Source organism: Copadichromis virginalis, linkage group LG20 (assembly GCF_057382275.1).
Source record: "Copadichromis virginalis isolate Kocher_CV1m ecotype Utaka linkage group LG20, C_Virginalis_male_GT1.1, whole genome shotgun sequence".
Classification (NCBI taxonomy): domain Eukaryota; kingdom Metazoa; phylum Chordata; class Actinopteri; order Cichliformes; family Cichlidae; genus Copadichromis; species Copadichromis virginalis.
The window spans coordinates 6,660,941-6,683,546 of record NC_140637.1 but is presented as its reverse complement, the minus strand read 5'-3'; the positions used below and the strand labels follow the sequence as shown (position 1 = coordinate 6,683,546).

Sequence of the window (22,606 nt, the reverse complement as noted above, 5' to 3'; positions counted from 1 at the left end):
AAAAACAACCTCAGCCATGTTGTTGTTGCTCACACAGTTTGCACCGATTACTGTGGTGTGTTTTTCACATCCCACTCATTGCATCCTTCTGGTTAAATAACATCCCTCATTATCTGCTGTGCCCCATCTATGGTGGCTCACATAACAAGATTTAAGCCAGGATTACATACAAATAACATTTCCTTTCTATGTGTTGCCAGCTCACCCTTAACAATCACCTTTTCTTCTGAGGAAGACTTCTAAGTGATGGAAGTCTGCAAAAAATACACTGAATCTACAGCACTTCTAAAAAAAATGGATATCAGTAAATTTCAAATTGTGATTGTGCTGTGACCTTTAAGCTTAAGTTCCTTGGATAGCATTTTTAGCTAAAACACAAACACGCGCTCCTCTGTAAATGACGATCGCTACATTAACATTAGCCCACGACTGCGTATAACTTCAGCTCTAAAGAGAAGGGACAGGCTTTTAGTCAGCTCTTAACATAATTATTTTGGGAGAGAACAAAAGAGACATCGGCTCATTGGAGGGAGTCCATTGTTCGCGGTTTGGGATTTTAAATCTGCCAGCTGAATAATGATGTAGGAGCCTCAGAGCAGCACAGTGCACTCACCTCCTCAATTCCTCAGTAAAAACAAACTCATGGGGCTGTGTGGCGTTGATATCACTGGCATTATTTAACAATCCTCGCTGTAAAGCAAGGCGTGTTACCGTGGGATCAGACATCTTTGCGGAGAAGATATCTGACCTTTGTAAGGTACAGTGGGGCAAAAAAGTATTTAGTCAGCCACCGATTGTGCAAGTTCCCCCACTTAAAATGATGACAGAGGTCAGTAATTTGCACCAGAGGTACACTTCAACTGTGAGAGACAGAATGTGAAAAAAAAATCCATGAATTCACATGGTAGGATTTGTAAAGAATTTATTCGTAAATCAGGGTGGAAAATAAGTATTTGGTCACCTCAAACAAGGAAAATCTCTGGCTCTCACAGACCTGTAACGTCTTCTGTAAGAAGCTTTTCTGTCCCCCACTCGTTACCTGTATGAATGGCACCTGTTTGAACTCATCATCTGTATAAAAGACACCTGTCCACAGCCTCAAACAGTCAGACTCCAAACTCCGCCATGGCCAAGACCAAAGAGCTTTCGAAGGACACCAGGAAAAGTATTGTAGACCTGCACCAGACTGGGAAGAGTGAATCTACAATAGGCAAGCAGCTTGGTGTGAAAAAATCAACTGTGGGAGCAATCATCAGAAAATGGAAGACATACAAGACCACTGATAATCTCCCTCGATCTGGGGCTCCATGCAAGATCTCATCCTGTGGGGTCAAAATGATCATGAGAACGGTGAGCAAAGATCCCAGAACCACACGGGGGGACCTGGTGAATGACCTGCAGAGAGCTGGGACCAAAGTAACAAAGGTCACCATCAGTAACACACTACAACGGCAGGGAATCAAATCCCGCAGTGCCAGACGTGTTCCGCTGCTGAAGCCAGTGCATGTCCAGGCCCGTCTGAAGTTTGCCAGAGAGCACATGGATGATACAGCAGAGGATTTGGAGAATGTCATGTGGTCAGATGAAACCAAAGTAGAACCTTTTGGTATAAACTCAACTCGTCGTGTTTGGAGGAAGAAGAATACTGAGTTGCATCCCAAGAACACCATACCTACTGTGAAGCATGGGGGTGGAAACATCATGCTATGGGGCTGTTTTTCTGCCAAGGGGACAGGACGACTGATCCGTGTTAAGGACAGAATGAATGGGGCCATGTATCGTGAGATTTTGAGCCAAAACCACCTTCCATCAGTGAGAACTTTGAAGATGAAACGAGGCTGGGTCTTCCAACATGACAATGATCCAAAACACACCGCCCGGGCAACAAAGGAGTGGCTCCGTAAGAAGCATTTGAAAGTCCTGGAGTGGCCTAGCCAGTCTCCAGACCTCAACCCCATAGAAAATCTGTGGCGGGAGTTGAAAGTCCGTGTTGCTCGGCGACAGCCCCAAAACATCACTGCTCTCGAGAAGATCTGCATGGAGGAATGGGCCAAAATACCAGCTACTGTGTGTGCAAACCTGGTAAAGACCTATAGTAAACGTTTGACCTCTGTTATTGCCAACAAAGGTTATGTTACAAAGTATTGAGTTGTATTTTTGTTATTGACCAAATACTTATTTTCCACCCTGATTTACGAATAAATTCTTTACAAATCCTACCATGTGGATTCATGGATTTTTTTTTTCACATTCTGTCTCTCACAGTTGAAGTGTACCTCTGGTGCAAATTACTGACCTCTGTCATCATTTTAGGTGGGGGAACTTGCACAATCGGTGGCTGACTAAATACTTTTTTGCCCCACTGTAGCTAATGAAAACAGATCAGACATACAAGCTATTTAAGCACCAGGGGAGAGAAATCTGTCGTCGGTGGATTCAACATGAAAGCAGTCTAATGTTACTGTGGAAAAAGATTTCAGCATTTAGCAAACATTTCAACACTGACTAACTGTTGATGTGGGATTTTTGCTGTTGTTTGGGGTGAAAAAAAAGTTCCAAATTGGACATTCAACTGGTTTGAGGTTCTTCTTGAAGGCTGTCTCTTTGCTAGTCTTTCTAGCAAGAGAAGCTTTGTATTCAAGAGTTGCTTTCTAATGTTTACTGATTGGAATAAAATGAAAAAAACATCCTCAGGAGAAAGAATGAGCAAAAAAATATATACTTCACTGATGACTTAAACTCGTGACCTCAGGGTTTTTTGAGTACATTTCCTTTCATGCTGAGCTAATTGACTTCCCACTCAAGCAACAGTATTCCTGGGTTTATGATGCTGTCGTCACAGACAGAAAGACACAGGCTCTAACAGTTTAACTGTTCCCCATGAAACAAACATGAAAGAATTTAGATATACATACATGATACATACAGGACTGACAGATTGCTAAGATACATCTAAATAACACAATGGGCCTCTATGAACCAAACAAGGTTTCTTACTTAATTGTAAATGTAATAGTTTTAAATGGACTTGTACTTATAGAGCTCTTTTCTACTATAACTGAAAACTCAGTGCACTTTTTACTACAACCTTTATTCACCCAATCACATAGATTTTGTGGCTGATGTCATTTATGCGGGCATTTATGCTAGTACTGGTGCATTATGTGCTGGGATTCTTTCATATCTATTCCAACAGTTTCAGCAACCTCCCCCTGGGAATTTGCTGACATTTGTGAGTACATATTATTGAGACAATAACTGTTATTCTCTCACTGATAAATTCAAAGACTGCAGCAAAAAAACAGCTAGAAACGCACAGGTGGAATCGATAATCGATGGCTGCGTCAAGGCGATGTGCCGTTACACCAGCACACATCGAGTTATGCCATAGGTTACATCATACGTTTTCAGTGTGGCTTGTGGTTACAACATAGCAATGGTGTAGATTTCCCACTTAAGCATAAATCCCCACTACCCGGGCACACCCAGGACCTTTAAGTGCAAGCTAAACAAAACTATCTGGATAAAAAGTTGTAAAGGTGTAGGTGCATTTGAGGAAATATGTCACAAAAGCTCTGACTGTCCCACTAGCTCTTAGTTAAGAAAAACCTTATTTGCTTAAAGGTCGTCGGGTCAAGAACCTGAACCTGAAACCTGAAGAGATTCAGTGGTGCTGAGAGTGTGTGTGCTTTTGTATGTGTGCACTGGTGTTTTAACACCTAACAAGGAAAGAGGCCTTGTAGTCAAGGACAGAGCTAAGCTAAGTACAGTGTAGCGTGAAATGACACTAAACAGAGCCGGCAGACTGTGCTTTGATGATACATAGCTGTCTACTGCTTTCATATGAGCTCTGGCTTGACTTGAAGTCCCTCAGTGATAGTAATAGCCAAAGTGAAAATAGCTAATTAAAAACAGCAGTGAGGGCCAACTCCACTTTGAAACTTCATTAAACCAAACTTTGATGAGAAATGAGAGTTGCGTAAACGTATAAACACCTTTTGAGAACTTCCTGGTTGCATTCACCAAGCTGGGGCTTAGTTTCTCTTTGTAACACCGCTTTATGATTGGCAAAAATGAATCAGGTCATTGTCATTTGTGTGAGGGGCATTAAATGCAGCTCTTGGGTTGAATTGAGTGCCCATGGACATCATAACAAAACCTGCAATTGTAAAAGGTTGGCAACTACCCTCGATTACAATTATAGCGTTCACACACCAAAGCCCGGTTCACAGTGGAAGCGAACTCAGGCCTTAACATTTAAACGATGTGGGCATCACACCAAATAAAGGCAGAGAGGGAGATAAAGGAAGAGACCGCAGAGAGGAAAATGAAGAATAACTGGAGTGCAAATGCACTGAAAAGTAGCGTTCACCTCTTCTTTATTTCGTATTCATAGGCACAAGAAAATCTGCATGCAATTTAGCCGCAAACCATCTGAACCGAGGTAGGAGTGGCAACATAGCTTCAGTGATCCATTCCCAAATTAAACAGGTATTATCTCAAGTGGCAAAGAGCAAAGGAAGGAACGATCCATCTCTTTCACGCTACTTCATCACTTCAGCCGCTTGCTTCTTCATCCAAAACAAAACCACACTAAAACAAAGAAGAACTAAAAAACAAAAAAAAATAGGAAAAAAAAAAGACAAAGCTTCTCTGCTTCACAATAATTGTTGGTAGCACTTCAATAAAAAAAACCCAGGGCTCTCATTCTTCTGGGAAAAGCACTCTGCAGGAGCATCTGGTGGGATCCTCACAATATGCCAGCCTTGTGAAAACTGAGGGAAATCAAATAGAGTCAACATCTCGGCTCCAATCAACTGGCAGCATACGGAAATTGCTGTAATTAATGAGGTATTCTTAAGAACATTTGGCCTATCTTCTTTTTTTATGATCAGACTCTCTAAAACAACTATTTCCAAGTCCGTCAAGTCTTTTTTTTAGCGTTGTTACAAACCCTTTGAATAAAAGTAAAAAGAAAAGAGGAACTTTTTTTTCATACATATAAACATTTTTATTTCCTTGCACCTAGCATAGAAGAGACTTGTAAATAATTGCTGATGTGATCATTGGAAAAAGCCAATACCTGACAGAAGACAACATTTTAAAAGTGGGCCCCCTTGCCCACGATTAACACTTGAGTTACACCTAAGTACTTTAAATCTACCAAATTCCAAGATGTAAAGGAAGGCATCAAAGTCAAGCACACATTGATTACTAATGGACTCAGTATCTTTTAAAAAAAAGCGCTTGTTCGGTTGCTTAAAAGCCTGATTTAAAAGAAACTGAGAAAAAAATGATTGCGTGCCTCTATTTGGACAATTCATTGAATTTAAGACCTTTAGCTCTGGGTGGGTTCTCATGCCAACAATGATTCTGACCATTCAGAGCTGCTACTGTTTAAAAACGTGTGCCTTCATGCACTGCATAATAAGACCCAGAGCTTTTTTGCAGTAGTTTTTCAGGCAGAGATGAGATGTACTCTACACACATAATGAAAACTGAAATTACTTGTACATTAGTAATCCTCCATGTATAGAATTCTGCAAAAGTCTTGAGTCACCCCTCATTAATTTTAATATTTCCTCAGAAACTGGAAATACTGAAACATGGGCAATCATATGTGGAAATATACTCATTACTGAGTTGATGTTTGGAACTTTGATTTCTGGGAGTTTGAGTTTGTTGGAGGTGTGGTCTTAAACTTTTGATCAGCTGTAAAACAGCCTGTTTCAGTTTACTCGCTGTTTTCAATAAATTGCATGCTCAAAAGAATGTTATGTCTCACTTCCATTTCTTCTTGTTGCATGTTGGAGCTCTACTTGGAACCTTGTTAAGATCCAACCATGCAAAATATGATTTTTCCCATTTTTCCAAGTGGTCATAAACCTTTGATTGGGACTGTAGTATGCAAGGAAAAAGCAGACTTTGTACAATTATAATGAGCTTGAAAGTTGAGATTTTGTATAACTATCTTTATTCTTAAGCACAGTCTGAACCCTCTAAGCCAAACCTTCTTGTAATTCTTTTTAAGTAGTCTTCAGGAATCGTTCTCCAGGTTTCTTGAAGGACATTCAAAGCTCTTCTTTGGAGTTTATTGCCTTTTTCTCTAGAGTCCAGACCTCAATGATGTTGAGGTCTGGAGTCTGGGGAGGCCAATCCATGACTGATAGTGTCAGTCTATAGTGTCAGTCTTTTCCTTCATCAGGATGGCTTCTTGACATGCATCCTTTCGGGTCCTGTGTAAGGCCTTTGCTGGATGTTTTCATATTTTCAATGGTCATGACTTCAGATGTTCTTCTGTTGTAGATATTGTTTTTTAAAATCCTGCCACTGCAGTCTGAAGAAAAAACTTTGAAAGACCTTCAAAGCATAATTTTTTCTGATAATTCTCTGTTTCTTTCCTTTTAGAAATATTTTGTCTATTTTCTTATTACTAATTTTCTGTTCATGCTTTCTCATAACGGTATCAGCCTATTAAGATATTAATACACACAAAAACATCGTCATCAGTGTGATCCAGTACCATGTGCCAACATTGGCAGCAAGAAACTTGAATGCATTGCGAAGCAGAAGTTGGAAAAGGAACAAAAACAACAAAAGAAGGATGAAAGATGTGTTTCTACTTTCTACTTAGAAACAACTGTAAATATTGCTGAGGCCAGAGCCAACATTCACTAGCTGCTACCCACCCCAAGCCAACAGCACAAAAAGAAAAAGCTAGGAAATGCAGTTGCTGGCCTTTCACAGCTGTCTTCAGAAATTATACGTTTGGAGTGTGCAGTAGTCTCAGTGCATGAAGATTGAGAGTGACAACTGCAGACTTACAAAAGAGCTGAAACGAACTTCTGCTGTAAAGACCAGGCCAGTGGGAAAATAACAATAACATGTAAACAGTTTTGCTTCGTTTACATGTGAATGCAAATCTCATTCAATTTTCACGTCAATGTTATTTATATTGTGCCAAATCACAACAACAGCTGACTTAAGGAGCTTTATATTGTAAAAAGCAAAGACCCTACAATAATAGAGAGAAAACCCCACAGTCACACCCTGTATGAGCAAGCTATTGGCGACAGTGGGAAAGAAAAACTCCTGTGGCAGAACCAGGCTCTGGGAGGGACAGCCAGTTGGGGTTGAGGGGAGGAAGATGGGACAAAAGACACGCTGTGGAAGAGCTACAGATAAATAATAACTTGCATTTAAATGCATAGTAATTGAAAACAGGTGGCCCAGCATCCTAGGCCTATTGCAGCGTAACTATGGGGGGATTCAGGGTCACCTGATTTATCCCTACCTATAATCTTTATCAAAAAGAAAAAGCTTAATCTAAACAGTAGAAATCCAAACCCAATTCAAGTAGAAAGAGTGGCTGAGGGTCATCTAACTGACCAAGAGCTCTGACTGAATATCAGCTTGTCCTTCTGTTCCTCATAGGAAATGCCTTCCAGAGGGGGAGGGAAAACACAAAATGAAAAATAGCAACAGGAATGACTTCATACTCAAGTTCACAGTCACTTCAATTCGCCTGGTGAACTTACCCCAGCAGAACGAAACCTGAATATGACAACACCCAATTTCCTCTTGTCCTCCCACATACCCAGCTTAATTGTAGACTAGATCCACCCCGCTTAACGTTTCTGGCCCTCGTAAGCCAACCAAAGTCCGCTTTTATAAAGCTTTCATTAGCTGCCGATTACCGTCAGTGCCTGCTGGGGCTGGTAGGTTTTGGCCTTCATTAACAGGCCTGAGTCATACAAATGACTGTATGAGCCTGTGTGCACTATGTTCAGACAGCCAACATCCCGCTGAAGAAGAGATAAGTATTTATTTGATGTGTGCTCTATTCTACTCTGCCCCAGTCCATTTTGTTTTCGTTCAATTCTTCCAAAAAGCGTAGGCTGCAAGTGTCAAGTGAAATGTCGCAGCAACAAAATCCCCTGACAGCATGTCATGCTTTTGTCTGATACCAAATGGTAGTTTTTGTGTTCTGCCTCATTCCATGGGCGATAATTCTTTGAAAAAAATAATTCACTGCCACACTGATGACATCTCTGCTTGATGCCCTGCAATCCACTCTAAACTGCCTGGCAATGTTCATTTCTTTACTAACTGCAGACTCTCTGAGAAAGCAGCATGTAAGCAAAGACAGGTAGCAAATTAAAGGAAAAAAAAAAAAGAAGACGTCTGCCCGCACTGCAAATCAGTACCAAGTTGTCAGTGACCACCTTCATTATGTGATGAAGCACATCCTTCCTAATGAGAACATTTTTTTCCAGGATGTAACGCCTTTGTTCACAGGACATAATGGGTCAATGAATGGTTTGACAACGATGATCATCTTTTGACCAACATGTTCAACAGCGCTCTACTTGGACCATCAAAGCACCACATTACACAATGTCTTAGAAGGCTGGTGGGTCCATCCCTCCAGCAGTGTCCTAAAGGCTTGGACAATCAATACCAAGACACCAGTACGCTGTTTTGATGGCACACGCTGGCCCAATGCATTAAAACTTTATTTTGTCACTGGTGTGCATATTCCCAATTCAATCCTAGATAAAAAGTTAAAAAGGCTTATTTTATTTAATGACCTGCCCTCACGTTTTAGTTAGATATATGACCAAGCCAAAAACGAGACTTCAGGGAGATGAAAGATCTATGTGAAGCTAGCTATTACAGACACCTTAGTAACGTTATTTATTTTAATATCACCTTCTTGAATCTTCTACATTATGTTGAGCTGTATTTGTGTCATGCTGCACAGTTGGAGAAGAGCAGCTCGATTTGCCAAAAGCGTGGAGAGCTTTTTCTTTTTCCTTTTTAAATAGTCCAAGCATCTGCGTCTCCTCTCACCCCGAGATATAACTCCATCTCTCTAGCATAACACATGCTAATGGACCATAATGCAACTAATGGGCTGCATCAACCACACTAATACAGACACTTATGTTAACATTATGATGAATAGAAAAGAAAAGCCCGATGGAGCAAAAGGCTGCACAGGTTTTGTCTCAGCAGGAGCGGGAGCAGCAAACAAGAGATTTAAAGCAACAGGATACTAAATTGAATGCTTTGACCAAGGAAAAGGGAAATGTGCCACTTATTTTTAAAAGTTGTGTTGTGTTGTTTCCCCCAACAGGACACATTTACCTGAACCTACACTTGTTCTGCATTTTTTTTTTCAGGAGTAGCGGTGAGGAAAGGACCAAAGTGTAGAATATCAACGACAAAAAAAACAATTCCAAAAGGATGAACAGAGTCCAAAGAAACACACACACTACCGAAAATACAAAGCAACAAAAAAAAAAAAAAAGATCCACAAAAAAGGTTAATCACAGGACCGCAAACAGAGAGGCGACGCACAGGACTATATGTACACAGAGCACTAATTAGGGAACAGGACACAGACGAGGGCGAAAAAGAGGAGGAAGCAATTAGCAGGTGAAAACACTCAGGGAATCAGGGAAAGAAACAGACAGGAAGTAAAAAGTACGACAAGCACACTAAGAAAAGTAATTAGCAAAACAAACTGCGAGGTGAAGACACAAACACAGAGGGATCAAAGACAGGGGAGCACTGGAAAAAGTAAAATATTCAAATTACAACAGGAACCAAAAGACTTATATTACAATATTACAGAAACTCAGTGATACTTATTGACTAATACACACATGAGAACATTCTTATCCTGCACAAAAAACAAGTGCATATGCAAAGCTACCATTCGGTTTATGAAATATGCACACCGGCATATTTTCTTCTTTCCACTGTGCACATGTTAATAAATCAGAATCAGTTCAAACCAAGAGGCTTGTGCAATCTCCTTACAATCAGCCATCTGCATTACTGTCCAGCCCCCATTTTTCTATACAAGGAAACATGTTTATATCCACGTGAAGCTGAGCAAGTGGTGATGAGAGATGTTGTAAGAGAGAAGCCTGCACTGGACTTTAAAAACTGATACAATCGTGTACAATGAGGAAGCCAAAACAGGCTTTTTAAAGAGTCTCCATAGGAATGATGAAAAAAAGTGAAAATGCGTTCAGGCTGACATAACAGAGGTTCTGAATATTGCTTCCCCTGTGCTTCTAAAAAGTGAAACAAGTGAAAAACAAGTTTGCTCATTGAAGCTGACATGTAAAAAAGACTACATGAAGAAGAAGAAGACGGGTAGAGCACATAATCTGTCAGCCCGAGATGAAAACTTCTTCTAGAGCATCAGTGGAATAGTGCCATGAAATCAGACTGTAAGTGATGATGTCCATGTTCCAATTTTTAATGAAAAACAAGATCAATTTAAAGGTTAAGACCTACACCTTTCCATTTAGTATTTTGTTTTCTTTCACCCTTCTTTTGTTCGTAGAAATATAATTTAATTGTTCTTGTAGGCAAAAGCTTGTCACTAGATGAAACGGTCAGGAGGTGCTTGTCTTCACACAGTGAGCAAACTCCTGGGCTAAATGTTACCTACCTGTATTATTAAAACTGGTTGCTACTACCGATCAGAAAATGTTGTAAAGAAATCGAATTAATAACAAGAACTTTCCACATTTCTTCTTAAATAAAAAAAAGTCTGTGTTTCAAACAGCACACACAGTTTCTTGTTTCCTGACAGTCCTTACCTTGCAGAGCCTCCTTGGCTCGATCCAGCTCCTGTTCCTTCTGCGCCAGCTGCACACGGAGTTCAGTGGCAGAGAGCACGTCAGCCGAGCAACCTCCCTGGGTCTCCTCCAGGTCCTTATTCAACATGTCCTTCATCTGCCGCAGCAGGTGCACCTCTTCCTGGAGCTGGGCCACCTCTTCACGCAGCAGAACTGCAATTTGCAGAAAAGGAAGAGAGCTTTACCACAACGTTGCCCAAATTAGTGCAATTGTGAATCGCTGCACAGTTTTAACAGTGAATATGCATTTAAGCCAAAATAAAAGTGTTACTTCAGCAGAGAGAGAAGGGTCACATGCTTGCTGGAATTGGGTCTCATACTGGTGCATCGGCTTTGAACAGCTACATGACTGCAGAAATTGTTGTGTGTGAAATGCTAAACTGATTTAACATCACCACGGGAGGCTGCAGTTTTATTTGTTATTGAGATAATTGCAGAGCCAAATTACTGACAGTAATAAGCATCACAGAGATAGGTGCGGTCCATCAGATGAGTAGAGACAAGGCACTGATTGTGTAATGAAATTTGTCTTTGAAGTCGTCTGTTGAACCTTCTCTGTGTTGACAGGATTGACGAGTAAAGGCGGGAGGAGTACTCATTTAATATTCATTGAATGGTGCTTTAAAGTACTCCTCCCTGTCGTTGTGACAAAGACGAAAAACGACAAAATGAAAAACAACAGCACAGACTATTGTTTTTTGTTTTTTTGTTGTTTTTTTCCCTCGCAATTTGACTCGGGGTAAAAATTTTTAAAGTGCTTTCAAAGCACCAGCAGCAGTGAGAGGATTTCGCTCCCTTTTAAAACAAGCCACAACAGACAAATGTCACACTTCAATTTTTCACATTAAAACGAAAAAATAAAATCCAAAATTGTGATTCTTGGCACACTGAACGCGGGTGTCTAGGTGTCCGTCATTTATAGTCGGATGAGTAGAGTCATTCTGCTTAATTTCATGCATCCTCGGGGCAAAGGGGGAGGGTGGGGGTGAGGGGAACTGCTTTACCCCATCTCGTGCAGTTCCAGTACCAAGTGCCATGCATAAATCACACTTCATACTCTGAGACTCCAGCTCCAACTCACACTGAAAAAATAAAATCTGAGATGAATGGGACAACTAAGGATGACAAATGTCCTCTGTATTTCCTGGTCATTGTTGCACATTTGAACCAAGAATTTCAAAGATGTAATAAGTGATGCTTTTCTAAATTTAAACAGCATTACAAAAAAAAGAGAAAAAAGAACTGCATTCAGTCAAGGTTAGGATTTCTGGTCATGTAAAATTTGAACGTGGAGAAGATGATTGCAAGTCCCTTAATCAGAACCTAATCAGAAGTTTCCATGTGGAAGCGAGGCAACTGTCTGTTATCTAAAGAACGTGCTTCTGTAATCTTGTTACAGACAATAGCTCTAAGTCACTAGATGCACAGTAACAGCACTCTGCACAATGCGCTTTTAAACTGTCTTTTTTTAAGGCATTTAGGCCTGTTTGTCATAGCATTTTATATTGTTTTAAAGCATTTTAAATTCTCATGGTATTTTCATCTCTTAAGTAGACTGTTTTATACTTTATGTACTTAAATTAATTGAGCATGTGTGCAGTGCGACTTTCTTTCATTCAACTTCAAACCCTGTTTGGACCGGATCAATTAAATTAGGTGGTATATTATATATACTATATATATGTACCTATGTTTGAAATTACAGAAGTGATTGCTTGAGAGACAACAAATTTTGTTATATGTGTCACATCCACGGACAGTAACATTATTACAAACACAATGCAATGCCTCCAAATAAAACCATACTGCGTTTAAATGCTGCCATAGTGATTCCTGACATATATGATATTATGAAACATCAGAAACATCAGGGGTTCACATCAATTATTTATTTTCATTTACTTTTTTGTGATTAATGCACTCCATCCATCCATTCGCTTCCGCTTATCCTTTTCAAGGTTGCTGGTGTTAAACTGCATCATCCCCTTCTGCACCCATACCTATGACTGATTTCTTACATAAGGACACTAGAGACCTTCAAGACTACAATAAACTATGACAACAAACCATAAGAGAGGATATGTGAGCCTTGCTCCGATACATTTTCGCGCAGCATGGATCACTTTAGGTCCCATCTTGCCTCCCCTGAAACTACAATTAGTCCCACTGCTTTGCCCATATGACATGTACCTGCTTCCCAGGCCTTTTGACTCCATTAATTTGATCACTGGCAAAATGTAAAGTGGCTGAGGATAAGTGCTGCCCGCTAAATAACGAAAATGAAATGTAAAAGGGGTTATTAGGAGAAGGGTCGAGAGAGAAATGTTGGCCAGTGGAGTGTCATTACACAGAGGTATACTTAATGGACCTGATAATAGAACCACATTTTACGGAGCAACTCAAGCAGCAACACCCTTATTGGCAATCCGAGAACTGTCCCGTTCTGGAAACAGCCGAGCGCAAGATACAGTTCATGAGTTTTTAAAAATCCTATAATAGCCACAGACTCAGTTTAATTTCTTATTCATTAAGTTTGCATGTATTGATTGTGCAAAGGCAGCAACACAAGGAGTTCTATATAATGGGCAAGTATATTGAAATTGTGTGTTCAGTCTCCAATAACCAACCCATAAATACAGATCAACATTCTAATATCTAATTCAATCATAGTTATACATTATAGATGGCATCTGAGGATTAATATAGTTTATATGTATTTTTTGACTGTAAATAAATATGTTTTTATAAATGGGAAATTTATGTATACTACTCAAAATAGAAAAAAAATGTGTTTTAAACAGATGTTATGGAACAACATTGTAATGTAGGCATAAACAAGATGTTTAATATGAGGTATAGCCTCTTCTGGACATGATGCAAGCAGTCACCCATCTGTGTATGGACTGAACAAGTATCCAGATCTGCTGTTGCTCAATTGCTCAACAACAGATTTGAGTGCAGCCTGCAGCTGCAGTGCAGTAGTCATTGATGGTGGCATCTGATGATCACGTCGACCCAGGATTTCCCCAGCACGTTCAATTGGAGACATACTGGGACTAAATCCTAGCCAAGGAAGTCCGGATATACTCCTAGTTTAGAAATGTCTGTGCTACTCTGGCAGCAAGAAGGGTCCATGTTGGAGCACCTCATGACCATTCAACTCAGAGATAGCCCTCTTATGGACATAGAAGGCTGGGGCTACAGTTCATATAGGCATATAGGCAAGTTGTGCATACACTGTTTTTGTGTTCAGTAAACAAATCACTAGTTTTCTAAGAGATTACAATGATTTACTGAGAAGCAAAGACTGAAAAAAATATTTCTCGACATAAAACTTATTTCTTTTCTTCCCAGCGCAACATGGAGCTTACACAAATATAGAACAATATAGCTGTCACTCTGACTTTATGAGGTTAAAAACATGTATAGACGTGTGCACTGTATTCGAGCATTCACAATTCCCTATCTTACACTTAGAGTTGTCATGCTCTAAATTTACACCGTTAGGTTTTAATTTCTATTTTTAAGCAATGTGTTTTTAATGTATTATGTAAAATATTCACCTATACATATGAATACCTTTTGCTTGCCTTACTGAAATCCATGACTGGAATTATTTTCTGTGTGTCCATTATAAAAAACAAACTATAAGCACGTGCAATCCTGCAGTACTTTGAGTTTACAGCTACATTTTTTTATGTTAGTTAAAATATAATTTGTTGTATATACTATACTTAGCAAGAAGTAGGTAGTGTTGAGTGGTTTACACAGGTATAAATGAGAAAGACTTTGAGTCTACATTCTACTGCTAATTTGAATTTGGTGAATTAATAAATCATCATCACATTAAAAAAATACAACAATGGTTACCACCAAAAGGGCGCTTAACATAAAGAGCGTAACAGATATGTTATTGTCTAACCCTGCACTCTGGAGGCAAGCTCAGTGTGGAGTGGAGCACTCCAGATATGACAGGGTTTGAGTGTGGGGGGCAGGATGTGGTGGGGCGAAGACTATCACCTATTTTTCAGTGTCCACATAGCCTCTAGGTTAGCAAAAGGGATCAGGGTAGCGCCGCATTACAATGACAGAGTGGGAGCTTCCTGATAAGTCGTATCTTTTCTGCTCACCACTTCAGGACCCCATACAGTTCTAGGTCCTGCCTGGAAGAGGTGCCAACTTCTATCTCAGGGAAAATGTGATGCCCACAATTTACAGTGTTTATGTATGTGTAAATTTAAATAATTGGGGTATTTTAATAAATACTTTTTAATAAAACTTTAGTAACTTTTTTATATTGTACAAATACATTTGAAAATACTGCATACTTAATTTCTTGAAGTGATTTCAGTGGGCAAATGAAGTGTTTTAAAAAGCATTTAATATGATTTATAGATTGTTTAATAGAAAAGAAATAGCTACTTTTTTCTTATAAAGCTTATTTAAAAAATGTGACCCTCAGCAAGTCCACAGCATTGTGGAGTGTAGTGACCCTGAATCAGAAACAACATGATTACGGGTCTGGGGTTTTCAAATCATGTCAATTACATCATCCCACTTAGCAGCATTCACAGTCACATGAAGATATCGCGCACAAAGCTGCACTGCCACACAACTGTCAACAAAAACCTTCTGGCCTTAATTACTTCTCTTCTCAAGCAGGAACAAAGACATACAAACTAAAAACAATGATTCTGTCAGTATGTAGGAGTGTAAGCACAAAAACAGTTTGGCAACACAGAGTTGTTTATTTGAGTTTGGATTGGCGTGACTGTTCCCATCACTGTGACGAAGGACAGCCTCCTGAGATCGACTAAATTGGCTGTTGAGTATCTAATCAGAACGCTGCCCTGCTGGCAGTTGATGTGCAACAGGAGTGGAAAGGGAAGGCTGATGAAGAACTGTAATCAGAGTTTGCTGTGTGGGTTTTTTATGTATATTACCAGAGGAAATTTTTAGAACACCCCAGTTCTTCCAGTTCTTATTGAATTTCAGTTCGAGTCCAATGAATAGCTTGAAATGGTACAAAGGTAAGTGGGGGATTGCCAGAGGTTAAAAAAAAGGTAAGGTTACACAAATCTTTAAAAAAAAAAGTACATTTCAGAATTATTCAAAGAGGCAGTTTTCAGGGAACAAGAAATGCATTAACAACTTAAGCTGTTCTGCAGCAACGCAGGTTGATCAAGTCTTGAAAGGTGGTGCTACCAATTTCTGGTAGGTGTCCCAACTTTTCTTGAGTACTTACAATTTCTTCTGTCTGCATAAAAGTATAGTTGAAACACACTGTGGTACCATGCCCTTGTAAGCTTTATTTAAACAGTGATGTACTGCAGATAGTTGTGTGCTACTATAAATATAGCGAGGAAAAAGGTAGGTAACAATGAAAGAGATACAGAACATCATAACCCTTTAAAGGTTAGGTCTTTCCTACAGAGAAATCACAAAGAAAGGCAAAGTGTCAGTAAGTATAGTCTTCTTCAGCATCCAAAGGCACTAAAAAACTCTGATAGGAAGAGATCCGGTAGACTCAAAGCCACAAAGAATCACAAAACAAGTTTCTGAGAGACAACAGTTTGTCCCTTGGCCATGAAACATGAATTGGCCAGCACAGTCTGCGAACTTAAACTTCATCGAGCTGGTTTGGGATGAACTGGACGGAAGACAGAAAGCACATTTATGGGAACTTCAGCAACAGAGTGGAGAAAAACTTTCTGAAGAATATTTGGTTTCTAATTGAATTCCATAAGTTCTTTTAAACTTTGGTTATTTCTTCTATGCTTGCATTTCATAGTACAATGAGACATTGAATATCTTGATTTTCAATTAAAAAACAGGAAGAATTTGGGTACTCTTAAACTTTTGACCAGTACTGTACTTCAGATCATGTGGCTTATCGTGTGTGCAGGCAACCAATAAGCAGGCGCTAGTTTACGTCACTCTTTATGTCGCGTTTGTCACATAGTAACTTTCTCCAACTTGACTGCTTATCTGTGTTTGCTATTTTTATGATGGCATTGTGTGATGGTTAAAGTCCAGTTTATTACTTGTAAATGTTGATATTTCTTTCCTTGTGCAGTTGAGGCAATATCGCTGTTGTTGCTATGTATGGATAGAGATGTAGAACTACATATTGGAGCTAGTGTGGCCTTGTTACTTTTGGGTTACGTTTATCTTAAATACTGATTTCCAAGCTATGATTTAGTTATTATTTCATGTCATATTTCAATACTCTTACCTGTGATGTGCAATACATTTAAGTATTATGCTGGCAGAAATATAGCTGGATATATGTTACACTGTTAATGTGTTTATTGTGTTTATTATGTTATTTATTTCTTTTTAAAGTACCACACACATGCAGACAAGACTAGAGGTGTAATTTACACATTTTCAATGAAGGATCATCTGCACGGCCGCCTGGTGATCACATTGTTCATTAACAGGCAGAATTACACACTCCTTATATCCATTCCAATCATAACCTCAGAACTAGATGGGATGAGATGATGTATATATATATCAGTGGTGGCCGTCGGTTACCTCTAAGACTGGGATTTTACTCTCTTGCTAATTTGCACACATACAGCTAGGGGTCGTAGTTGTTGTTATTATACTACTATTATACTACAACAAATTGGAGAGTACTACAGTGGCAGTGCAGAGCCCACATACCCCCTCTAATGACATAATCTACATCTCTTTGACCCTTAAAGACCCTCTCATATTTGCAGATGCATAAAATGTAAAATGCAATCAAATTTTTTTCTCTTTATTTTCTTTTTCCCCCAATTACAGTTAACATCTAAGCCTAACATACCAGATGTATGACACATTTTATTTTTCCTTTTACATTATTTCCATCTGTTTTCTGTCGCTTGACTTTGTGACCCTACATCTGGGTGACTGATTACTTCTTTGTGAATAAAACTGTAAAACTGTAACTGTAAGCTAAATGCTGAGTCAAATAGGGCATAGAAGACAAGTGGTGATAAAAAGATCACGCAAACCAGTGTTGATTGCACCAACACTGAACAAGGGGAATTTGCGGCTTGTCAGATCATAAATTATATGGCACCCTCAGTTCAGACACATAGAGAAAGAAACTAATTTTGAAACAGTAAACGTAATACATAATTACTCACTTCACCAAACAGCCACCGTTACTACGTAAGTGCTGTTTAACCAGCATTATAAAGGTTGCTTCTTCCAAACTACATGTTAGCATGGTTGTTACTTCACTGCCATTTCAATTTAGAGCTAAACACACACACAAACACACAAAAGCACGCATGCACACACACAGGCAAACACCAGTGACCACTTGCAGGTTGTAACAAGATATGAACATTTATCTACTCCTTGAGAGGAATTTGCAAACCTGACCAACAGTTATTTACTCAACATTATCATTCAGCTGGACTGACTGATTTACGTTTCTGGCAAGCTGATAACTGTACTGCAACATTTACTCCTCTGTTTTCCCTCTTTTTTTCTTCCTTTGTTCCAACCAGAATATCCTGGAGGACACATCTGCTTCTATAGCTGTACTCCACTATGTTTAGCGTCTGGTGTTTCAGAGCTTTTTGCTGAAAACGGTTTCCTTCAGTGGCTGAAGGTGTGTTTTTTTCCTCTTCTCCTTTAAAGCTGCCAAGCTGTTCACCCACAGATCAAACTTACATTTTTTATTCAGAGTGGTCTACAAACACTAAGGGTCATGAACAGGAACCATTTATCTCTGGTTTGAGTTCTTAAGTGGGGCACAAACCCTGCAAGCTTTGAGGCCTCTTGGCATTTGGCAGTCAAAAGCTAGGAACATGGAATGTCTAGTTTGCACCCAATCATGGTTTGCAAACATAATCCATTTGAGACTCAAGTGACAGACGGAACAACTGAAATAGGTCATTGGTCAAACCAGCAGTAAAGCTGTGGAGAGCAAGACTATGGACAAGCGGTCTGAAAAGAAAAGCTGTTTATGGCCTTTGAAACAGACCAGAAAATCTCTGCATAGCCTTTTATAGTTCAACAGACACTCAAATGAAGCACTCAAACTCACTGCTGTTTACACTAAGACAATGAAAATAAAAAGATCTGAAAACTATGGGCTTCATCAGTCTAATAACAGAGTAAGTAATACTGTAAATTATTAGGTTTTCATGTAATCATATGAGTCTGTTCAGCTGAACTTTAACTTCATAGTAAATAAATCCTATGATAATAGAACTAAAGTAGCATCCCTGGGAGAGTTACCACATTTTACATCATTCTAAATCATGCTAAATCAAAATTAAAAATACAATTTTGAACATTACAGCAGAATAACCAAGAGGAACATGTAAGTAAATATCAGTTATGACAGCTCTTAAATGTTCTTCTTGCCCTGTACTGGGGTTGTTTACCCTCCCTGATATTTTGAATGTTTCAGTCTCTGGACTTGCAATTGTATTGGGCCTACAGCTGAGCTGTTTATAGCTTGTGTTTGTCTAAATGCTCATGTTTCTCACCCCATGGGGCATCTCCTTACTTTTCTGATATGATCTATACAAACATATCCCTAGGTGCAATAAAACTGAATTATACATTTATAGAACTCACTGGATTAACACACTGATGCAATCTGCTTTTGCACAGGTTTATCTGCCAGTTGTTAGTCAGCTTAAACTCACAAAAAAGAAAAGCTTTAACCTCCTGAGACCCTTCATCCTTATATAGGGATACAACATTTAGACTTATCTGCACTTCATACATTCATTCTGGTCAATAAAGCAATTTGTTGCCTTCTTAAACACTGGTGACTTTATTTTAAAAATTAGTTTCTGTTAAACAATGATGCTTAGTTTTCACACTTATCAGGTCCAACTAATCCTAAATAGCTGGAGACTTAAAAACATGCAGCTAAACATGCGCTCAAGTCTCAGAAGGATACATTGCAGGAAACTATAAAGTGCCGAGAACCGTTTAGTTTAATGGTTTTTGCAACGCAGCATTTACTGAATTCTTTAAAGAAGACAAATGTACAAAGCTGGATTTTAAGACCAAAATCCTTTTTCACTGGCACATTCTCAATTTTCCTAGTAAAAGCATTAACTTGGGATTTTTTTTCTTCATGTTTTTTCTCTACCTAGAAATAGTCAAAATTGTAAACAGAAATTCTTTAAATAGTAACAGTTTAAAGTGTATCTCTGACTTAAGCTTTATGCAACTGTGAAGAGCCATAGGGATTAGACCGGGGCTAATGACGACTGATCTTTGTCTCTCACTCGAATGGTGAAGGAATATGTGCATTTATTGACCTCCCTCCATCTCTGCAGTCGTTGTGTTCAGACTCCCTGAACGTACTCGCCTCTAGTTATTGTGATTCATTGAAACAGTAAATAAAATCTCCATCCCCAGCCGCTGATGGAAATGACTGCTAAAGTGTGTGCATTTGCATAAAAGCAGCAATGCATCAGCTGACGTTCAGCTGGTCCCACTGAATTATGAATTTGATCAGTGTCATTTCCTATTTATGTGATTTAAGCAAAATGTCTCAAGCCGTCTTCCTAAATAATGCGGCAGCCTAGGTGTGACAGGTTTGGTATGGTGGAAAACAATCATAAAACACCAAAACTTCTCTGGGGATACAAAATCCATCATCCTTTCTTCATGAATGGTGAAAAAAAGAAAAAGAAAATTGGAGTAGAACAGAGACCCTCTGAAAATTGAATTAGTTTTGAACTCTATTATTTTTCTGGGCCTACAAGAACTATTTAGCCACTGCACTAAGTAGATCTCCTTCCACAGGAACACACCGTGTTTCCCAGGGGATTACTGTTGATGATTATATGTCAATACAAGGCCATCTCCATCTTTCTCTGTCTCCTTTCTTTGTATCATCGGCTTACTCTTCTTTCCTGTGTTCTTCTTCCATGCTGCAGTTCCCATTTCTCTCACTTGTGCCAAAACTGCAAGCCTCACAAAATAAAGTTGAAAAAAGGGTCCAGCAATCTGTCAGAGAGTCCTGTGGCCACGAGGCAGCTGAGATTGGACCTGGCTGAAACAGCAATGGAGGTTGAAAATTGATAGGGAATGACAGTAAGTGTCTAGAGGGGGGTAATTTTTAGATTGGTTTTCCCTCTTTAGAGTGAATGGGAGAAAAAGACAAGGTGGGGTTCGGTTTTTTTTGCCTGATACTGGAGACAAAATCAATTAATGGGCCAATTGTTCCCATAGAATTCTCATTCAGCCAGCTTGCAGACTGAGGACATACAGACCCACGGTACAGCACAGAAGATGGTGTCGTTACTGTGACAGGCAGCTTTACTCCAGCACACATAGAACATAATGGCTCCAACTTATTGTGTGCAGAGAACCATGTATAAATATTGGACCAGGAACACTTAGAATGGAAATTCTAGATCGAATGTTTATTTGATATTAACTATGTAACTGAGCACATTATTATTATGCCACTTTGATTTCTCCAATATGTCTCATTTCCCAAGTCCAGTCATAGTGCAACATAATCGTATCCTTTTAAACCCTTTGAACATGCCATACTGTATGACAGGAAAATGCTGTAAAGTGCCAGTAAGCCTAGATGAAAAGGTATATGTGTAGTTTGGAAGCATAGCATACTTTATCACAGGACTAAGGGAACAACCCAAATAAGGAATGTGTTAAATAAGAAAAGGAATGAAAGAGCAGCTGGGGTCAAGAATGTGACGGAAGGCAACAGCCCACATCCTCTTATTTGTTCGCGCTTGGCAGCTAAGCTATAGCCTATGCTTGAATAATTGCATTCAAACAAACGCTCTCTAAAATCCATTCAGAGATGCTTTGCTGGGTTAAAAGCTTAAACCTTCTTTTGAATAGATTTAAAAACAAATACATTTACGATAATGCAATTAAGGGGGCTTTTTTCTGCAGGTTATAAAACTCATTCTTTTGTATCTAACTGACGCACACAACTATGTGCATTGTGAGCACCATTACAAGCCAAAATGGATGCTCTGTGGGCAGCAGTGGAGCTCTTTGAACACTTTTCAGTCCTGCCAACACTTTTGCCAAATGTCACACATATTTCTAAGTGCTTAATCATAGCAAGAAATAAAACCACTCAGATGTTTAATAAGTTAACAACTACCTAATGTTTTCTATATAAATAATATATTTTTGAACCCTTTTGACAAATTAAGCCCCACAGACTTGATGTTCGTGTTCCCTTTAAAGTCTTTGTGACAGGGCAACACTTAGGCTCCTATAAAATCTATAAGGATCAGCAGTGTTACTCCATGGGAAACTACATGCACAATACCCTTAAGGCTAATGCACCTTCTCAAGCAGAGTTTCATTTCCTCATAATGATTTTATTCCAGGAAAAAGCACTTAAGTCTCATATCAATGGCTGCGCTCTGCAGCCAGAAAATCAGAAATGAGAGATACTGAAACACCTGTGCAATCAGTGGTGCTAAGGATGCTTTATTGCCATTTGTTTCATCTAAGCTCAGCAAAAAGACTTACCGGGAAAAACTCATATGTGCTTATCCCTACACATTAGCGAATGCATGGTGGGATAATAATTCATGTTTGCTCTTTAAAAGCAGCCATTATCTTACCTTTCATTCCTATGACAATCTGAGTCCTCTGGGAAAAGTAGAGCCTTATAGTTCATATATATATATGTATGCCAGTTTGTTTTATATTATGCTATATATTTTTTGAGATTCGTTCATCACAAATATCCATTTCTATTTGAAGGCACCTATTTTTGTAATACTTCCTCTATATACCGCCACAAAATTCAGACCATGAGCTGTTCCTTTTCTTCTCCATACTTTTCTTATCCTGCCATAGTGGTACAAGTTCATTTTAGTTTCATCTGTCCAAACAATTTGTTTTTCCCTCGAGAACTGTGCGGGCTCTTTCAGATGTTTTTTTCTGGCAAAGTTTAATCTGGAGTTCTTGAG

The 22,606-nt window shown here is 39.1% G+C and overlaps 1 protein-coding gene across 2 annotated transcripts in view; it reads right to left on the bottom strand.

Annotated features, from left to right (window-relative positions):
- Nucleotides 1-22,606, bottom strand: part of kazna (kazrin, periplakin interacting protein a) — a 200,095-nt gene that overhangs the window by 20,482 nt on the left and 157,007 nt on the right. For both annotated transcript variants that reach the window (XM_085442894.1, XM_085442895.1), the window contains one exon: nt 10,623-10,814. In XM_085442894.1, the coding sequence (XP_085299020.1) occupies nt 10,623-10,814 (192 nt within the window). The remainder of the gene's footprint in view (nt 1-10,622; nt 10,815-22,606) is intronic.